General features: G+C 33.9%; 2 protein-coding genes across 3 annotated transcripts; both read left to right on the top strand.

Moving 5' to 3' along the window:
- LOC104699266 lies at window positions 96–982 on the top strand. The gene is made up of 2 exons (XM_010414596.2): window positions 96–740; window positions 941–982. The coding sequence occupies exons 1-2, from the start codon at window positions 450–452 to the stop codon at window positions 980–982; spliced, it is 333 nt and encodes a 110-aa protein (XP_010412898.1). The 5' UTR covers window positions 96–449.
- Window positions 997–2,497, top strand: LOC104792419 (probable DNA double-strand break repair Rad50 ATPase). Of its 2 annotated transcripts, none has more exons than XM_010518560.2 (4): window positions 997–1,546; window positions 1,747–1,857; window positions 2,015–2,095; window positions 2,189–2,497. In XM_010518560.2, the coding sequence occupies exons 1-4, from the start codon at window positions 1,256–1,258 to the stop codon at window positions 2,267–2,269; spliced, it is 564 nt and encodes a 187-aa protein (XP_010516862.1). In that variant the 5' UTR covers window positions 997–1,255; the 3' UTR covers window positions 2,270–2,497. The 2 variants fall into 2 exon arrangements, with proteins under 2 accessions (XP_010516862.1, XP_010516863.1); XM_010518561.2 differs by having other exon boundaries at window positions 998–1,546; window positions 2,198–2,497.

A 7,054-nucleotide genomic window follows, 5' to 3' on the forward strand; every position in this document is an offset into this window, starting at 1 on the left:
CATTGGCACATTTTTTGCTTTTCCTTTACAGACAAAAAGATGTATTTTCCACTTAAATAACATAAAAACCTTAAGACCGTATTTTTAAAAAAGACATACGAATACAGAGAGAAGACAATAATGATTAGAAAGAATAAGATTAGGTTAGAAATGGTGTAATTAAGGAATATAATTAAATTGAAGAGATTAGCTTTATTACCAAATACACACACCACCCCACTAAAGAGAGAATACAGCAAATCGTCTCTTTCCGCCATTAAAACAACAAACACCTTCCTTCCTTCCTTCCCAAAAAAGCTTCAAACTTTCTCTAAACCCCCAAATCAGCAAAAATAGGGTTAATCGAAGAACCCCACCTTAATCCAACCGAGGAGGATTCGAGTTCCTGCTTTGGTTTAAGGAGGAAGAAGAAGAGCAAATACCACAAGGAAGAGGAGAAGAAACCAAAGATGACTCAGAGTCAAACCAACGACGGACCTGTTACGACGGTTGAAGAGTCAGCGGCTCCTCCTCCTCAGACTCAGACTCAGCAGAGCAACGATATGGTTCTTCATACGGGGAGTTTGAGTTTTAGTAGCCATATGTCGAGAGAAGACGAAGAGATGACTCGTTCTGCTCTTTCTGCTTTTAGAGCTAAAGAAGATGAGATTGAGAAGAGGAGGATGGAAGTTCGTGAACGGATCCAAGCTCAGTTGGGTCGGGTCGAACAAGAAACCAAACGTCTCTCTTCTATTCGTGAGGTTTGTTTTCCTTCTAAAGCTTGAGTCTTTTAACTTGTCTTTATAGTATAAACCCTAGAAAGTTCGATGCTTTTTTGGTGTTGTTGTTGCTCTGTTTTGGGGGTTTCAAGATCTAGGATTTTTGGCTATTGTTTTGATGTTGTGAGTTCCGAAGGGGCAAAGGTGTGATTTTTGTTGGTGTTGGGGTCTCTTGTATACAGGAGCTTGAGTCTATGGCAGATCCTNTTAAGGAATATAATTAAATTGAAGAGATTAGCTTTATTACCAAATACACACACCACCCCACTAAAGAGAGAATACAGCAAATCGTCTCTTTCCGCCATTAAAACAACAAACACCTTCCTTCCTTCCTTCCCAAAAAAGCTTCAAACTTTCTCTAAACCCCCAAATCAGCAAAAATAGGGTTAATCGAAGAACCCCACCTTAATCCAACCGAGGAGGATTCGAGTTCCTGCTTTGGTTTAAGGAGGAAGAAGAAGAGCAAATACCACAAGGAAGAGGAGAAGAAACCAAAGATGACTCAGAGTCAAACCAACGACGGACCTGTTACGACGGTTGAAGAGTCAGCGGCTCCTCCTCCTCAGACTCAGACTCAGCAGAGCAACGATATGGTTCTTCATACGGGGAGTTTGAGTTTTAGTAGCCATATGTCGAGAGAAGACGAAGAGATGACTCGTTCTGCTCTTTCTGCTTTTAGAGCTAAAGAAGATGAGATTGAGAAGAGGAGGATGGAAGTTCGTGAACGGATCCAAGCTCAGTTGGGTCGGGTCGAACAAGAAACCAAACGTCTCTCTTCTATTCGTGAGGTTTGTTTTCCTTCTAAAGCTTGAGTCTTTTAACTTGTCTTTATAGTATAAACCCTAGAAAGTTCGATGCTTTTTTGGTGTTGTTGTTGCTCTGTTTTGGGGGTTTCAAGATCTAGGATTTTTGGCTATTGTTTTGATGTTGTGAGTTCCGAAGGGGCAAAGGTGTGATTTTTGTTGGTGTTGGGGTCTCTTGTATACAGGAGCTTGAGTCTATGGCAGATCCTATGAGGAAAGAAGTCTCTGTTGTTCGTAAGAAGATTGATAGTGTTAACAAAGAACTCAAACCTTTAGGTTCCACTGTTCAAAAGAAGGTAACATATACTATTTGATTTCATTGTCTCTACCATATCTGTATACATACACAACACCAAAAAGATTTGATATTTATGGTATTAACCCTAAACTTTAGCAATTGGGTTTGCTAGACTGAACGATTTGTGAACGATTTGTGTAATGAAATTGAAACAGGAAAGGGAATACAAAGAAGCACTTGATACATTCAACGAGAAGAACAGGGAGAAAGTACAGCTGATCACCAAACTCATGGAGGTTAGTTCCGAGATCTCAACTAAGTTGCTAAAATTTGTTAAATCCATCGCTTATTATACATAAATGGTGTTTGTTATTTTTCTTTTTGGGGAGATGGAACAGTTGGTTGGAGAAAGCGAGAAGCTGAGGATGATTAAGCTGGAGGAGCTCAGCAAGAGCATAGAAACCGCATGAATGAAATGAAATGTGTTCAAGAATTGAAGAAGAAGAAAGAACTAATTGGTTCTTTTGTGTGATGATGTACCTACCTAGTTTTTAATTTTCCATCTTATGTTTGTATGTTTTAAGATTTGTGGGTGCTTTTTTTTTTTTTTTTTATTGTTAGTCTTTTGGGAGGTTTGATTTGTAAAATTTGTGGGTTCTCTTATTTTTGATTAACCAAATTTAGGGATATGGGAAACATCGGGTGATTCTTTAGGATACTCAAACTCATCATCATCACAGTGAATTTTTTTCTATCTGTATTATGTTTTTGTATTTGTCTTTTGAAGAATTCATTTATTTTATTTTTAAAATTGTTTTATTATATTTGGCTTTTTAGTAAAGTTTCTTATCGTTGGCAAAGAAGAAGAAAAAGTGATTCTCGCGTGCGTTTTTGAAATCTAAAAAGCTGTCGGAACGGCAGAATCTTTTCAGTTGTTTATTTACATAATCCTTTCCGTTTATATATCAAACCATCGAAGTATACAAAACGGGAAAGACCAAGATATATATTTAAAAAACATATATATAACGTGAACACTGTCATTAAGTGAATATGACAAAAGTTTTAGATGACTTGGCCGAAATAATTATACTACTAATTTGGGTTTTTTTTTTGCTGAATAGTTCAACGAGAAGTAGCTTCGTCCGTTTGCTTATGAATCCTCACTTTTCAATTATAATCCCTAGATGCAAAAAAGATCACTCGAAGAAATAAGGAAACCCCAATAACCATGTTCAATTATAGTGTGGAGTAGAGAATCGAGAACGTTTTAGTGACAGTTGATGAATCACTATATATGGTTTCGGTATTTGAGGGGGATATTGTGAATTGGCGTTTTGATGATCATGAAATGATATTGTCATATAGTCCACATAATAGGCGGAAGTTGATCCCTGCGTTAATGTATTACCCGCCATTCGACTATTTAGTAAGCTAAAAGACGAGTACTAGTAATTGATTGGTCTAGCTGGAAGCCATATATTCTATCTCCAATGTACCTTAAAGATGAATTTGAGCGCATTATAATGTGTTCCCACAGAGATCAAGAGGCATATTTGTTGCATGCTGGAAGCGATGTTACAACATAATTATGAAAGTGAGGTTATTGTAGAGCGCCACATAATTTTGCTTCCATAAGATGATCTTGTGTGGTAAAAAGATTTATATATAAATATATAATGTTTTCCATCCTAATTAATCAGTTTATTTCATTAGATTGACGGAGAAGAATATAAGCAAATTTAGAAAAGCACTATAACTTTGGACCCAATCTTAGGCCCACTTGTAACAGTTATATCTGTTATTAGTCGATCTAATAGTAGCATTTACTCTCTCTTTTTTTTGGGGTCAAACAGAAAATAAGTAGCATTCACTGTTTCAGTGTTTCTTTTAAAAATACTCCTAAATTTTCATATATTATGAAATGTTTTTTTGTTTTGTTTAGATGACATTGTTATTCTTCTACCTTCATCAAAGTAGAAATGCTTTCTTTCATAACTTCTCATTATTTTGCTACATAAATTGTATTTCAAACTTTTAATATATTATAGTTTGTACGTTTAGAAAATCAGCGTCAGTCCAATATCATGAGACAATAATGATAAAACAATGATATTATGATACATGTGATTTACTAGTTAATAACGACCGTTTGTTTTACTTTATTTGGTGGGCGGGGTATGCATATTGAATTCGTCAGACTCTGCCTTATAAAAATACACATACTTTCAATTTGTGTGTGTGTGTTTTTTTTTTTTGTCTTGATCTATTTGGTACGTTATGTGTATATGTAAACAAGACAATAAAAATCAAAACAAGATCGGCATGCAAGTTTGTGCTTTTGTTCATCAATTATATATTTAGGACATAAAAATAAACGAAACAAAATACTATGAAGTATATATGAACTTTTGCTACTTGTCACGTTTTGTGATCACAAGTCCCTTTTGTTTTTTAACAGTTAGGTCATGTTCCTTTGGTGAACCAGATGCAATATCTGGATGCAAATGTTTATTATTGTTTGTTTAGTAACAATTAGGAACTCATCTAGATACAATATCTGGATATATTTTTAAAACTCATCAAAAAAACTGAATTTCTGGATGAGATTTTTTAGAGAGTTTGGATGAGGTAAACTCATCAATAATTTGTAAAAGTCAAAAAAACCCCTATTTTAATTAAATAATTACAAAATATTTTTTTTTTCAATTCTAATATACATACAATTCTAAAATTCCAATTCTTCACCCACCAACCTGCAAAATCTCATTTTTCTCTAAACCCGCAAAATCTCGTTTTCCCGCCAAAACCGCAAAATTTCGCTTTTCCCGTCAAACCGCAAAATCTTGTTTTCCTACCAAAAAGCACAAAAACATGAAAACTCGTTTTCCCGCCAAAACCGAGAAATTACGTTTTTCCGTCAAAACCGCATAGTTACGTTTTCCATCAAAACCGCAAAATTACGTTTTCCCGCCAAAACACAAAATTATGTTTTCCCGTCAAAACTGCAAAGTTACGTTTCCCGCCAAACACGCGAAATCTCGTTTTCCTGCCAAAACCGCAAAATCTCGTTTTCCCACCAAAACCGCAAAATCTTTTTTTTCCGCCAAAACCGCAAAATTATGTTTTCCCGCCAAAATCTCGTTTTTCCGCCAAACCGCAAAATTATGTTTTCCCGCCAAAATCGCAAAATTATGTTTTCCCGCCAAAATCTCGTTTTTCCGCCAAACCGCAAAATTATGTTTTCCCGCCAAAATCGCAAAATTATGTTTTCCCGCCAAAATCGCAAAATTATGTTTTTCCGCCAAAATCGCAAAATCTTGTTTTTCTGCCAAAACCACAAAATCTATTTTTCCGCCAAAACCGCAAAATTACGTTTTTCGGCAAAAAAATGCAAAATTTTATTTTCTCGCCAAACTCGCAAAATCTTGTTTTCCAGCCAAAACTGCAAAATTTTGTTTTTATACCAAATACACAAAATCTCATTTTTAAATATTTATTTAATATATATGAAAATAAGCAAAAAACATAAGTAAATTTAAACCACTAAAACATATTTAACATAAAATAAAGGACTTTTTGGTATTTTACATATATTGTATCCAGATACAGATATCAAATTACAAAACAAACATAGTTAAATCGAAATACAATTTATGATACATGAACGAATAACACAAACGAACATTATCTAGATGTTGCGTCCATATACTGCGTCTTGATACTGTATCTAGATATTTTGTCTAGTTCACCAAACGAACAGACTTTAATATAAACCAAATGCCAGAATTTTCTTTGAAAGACCTAATTAAGTCAGTAAAGACATGTCACAGAAAAAAAACAAAACCCATCTATATATTTTCAAAGTATATAATGAACCCAAACAGTAAAATTAGTAAAAACGGTAAAGATGTTTTAGAGTAAAACAAAACCCATCTACATATTCTCATAAAATATGTACGTGTTACATAATACTATAATGTGTCAACTTTATATAATATATATGTATCAGTCTAACCTTTAATTTATTGTTTACAATTCAATAATATTTACTGTTTAAACTTTTTAAAATATATCGTGAGCGCTCAAAAAAATATAATTTGAACTTTATTTACCTTGTTTACCTTCTTGTTATGCTGAAATTTGATCACCTTCTTGTTTACTATTTTTGTCACTTTAGTTACCTGTTATGTTTATACAGTTTGAACTATTTTTATGCATTATTGCAGAATTTTGAAGTAAGTCACATGTTCGTCGCTTCATATTTAGCAACCTACGTGATGAAATGATTAGCATTTTTGGTTTAAATCACAAAATTTAAGGCTTCACGTCCATATTCTCACACTCTTTTGTTGAAATTCAAAAATTTAAACTTAATTTTATGTGGGCACGCTATCTAAGATCGAAGTATGGATTTGTTTTACATCGATTTAGGCCACGTACACCACCCACTCTCGCAACGTACGTACCTTAGCCATTAGGATTCTAAACAAGTCTCATGACCTTATGCTTTGTCTGCCTCTAATTTATTGACAATTTGGCTGCTACGTTAATGGCAATTCTCTCTTCCATACCAATTTTTTCACTGATTGTTTTTGCGCTGTCACTTCGAACATTTCTATTATTATTTGACGAACAAAAAAACAGAAAAACATTTACGAAGTGATCCATACTTCTATTTCTGTGCATTAGGTTTTTAAAGATGTCATAATTATTTGAATTATGGACGAAATTAAACATTAAAGATGTGTCTGTATGTTTAACAATGTTTTANAATATAATTTGAACTTTATTTACCTTGTTTACCTTCTTGTTATGCTGAAATTTGATCACCTTCTTGTTTACTATTTTTGTCACTTTAGTTACCTGTTATGTTTATACAGTTTGAACTATTTTTATGCATTATTGCAGAATTTTGAAGTAAGTCACATGTTCGTCGCTTCATATTTAGCAACCTACGTGATGAAATGATTAGCATTTTTGGTTTAAATCACAAAATTTAAGGCTTCACGTCCATATTCTCACACTCTTTTGTTGAAATTCAAAAATTTAAACTTAATTTTATGTGGGCACGCTATCTAAGATCGAAGTATGGATTTGTTTTACATCGATTTAGGCCACGTACACCACCCACTCTCGCAACGTACGTACCTTAGCCATTAGGATTCTAAACAAGTCTCATGACCTTATGCTTTGTCTGCCTCTAATTTATTGACAATTTGGCTGCTACGTTAATGGCAATTCTCTCTTCCATA

This window comes from Camelina sativa, chromosome 6, assembly GCF_000633955.1.
Source record: "Camelina sativa cultivar DH55 chromosome 6, Cs, whole genome shotgun sequence".
Lineage (NCBI taxonomy): Eukaryota > Viridiplantae > Streptophyta > Magnoliopsida > Brassicales > Brassicaceae > Camelina > Camelina sativa.

What these genes read in the sequence shown, in the direction of transcription:
- LOC104792419 (XM_010518560.2), top strand. Translation starts at nt 1,256, where the DNA reads ATGACTCAGAGTCAAACCAACGACGGACCTGTTACGACGGTTGAAGAG. An exon ending in GTCTCTCTTCTATTCGTGAG is followed by an intron (nt 1,547 to 1,746) that starts GTTTGTTTTCCT and finishes TCTTGTATACAG; the next exon opens with GAGCTTGAGTCTATGGCAGA. An exon ending in TGATCACCAAACTCATGGAG is followed by an intron (nt 2,096 to 2,188) that starts GTTAGTTCCGAG and finishes CTTTTTGGGGAG; the next exon opens with ATGGAACAGTTGGTTGGAGA.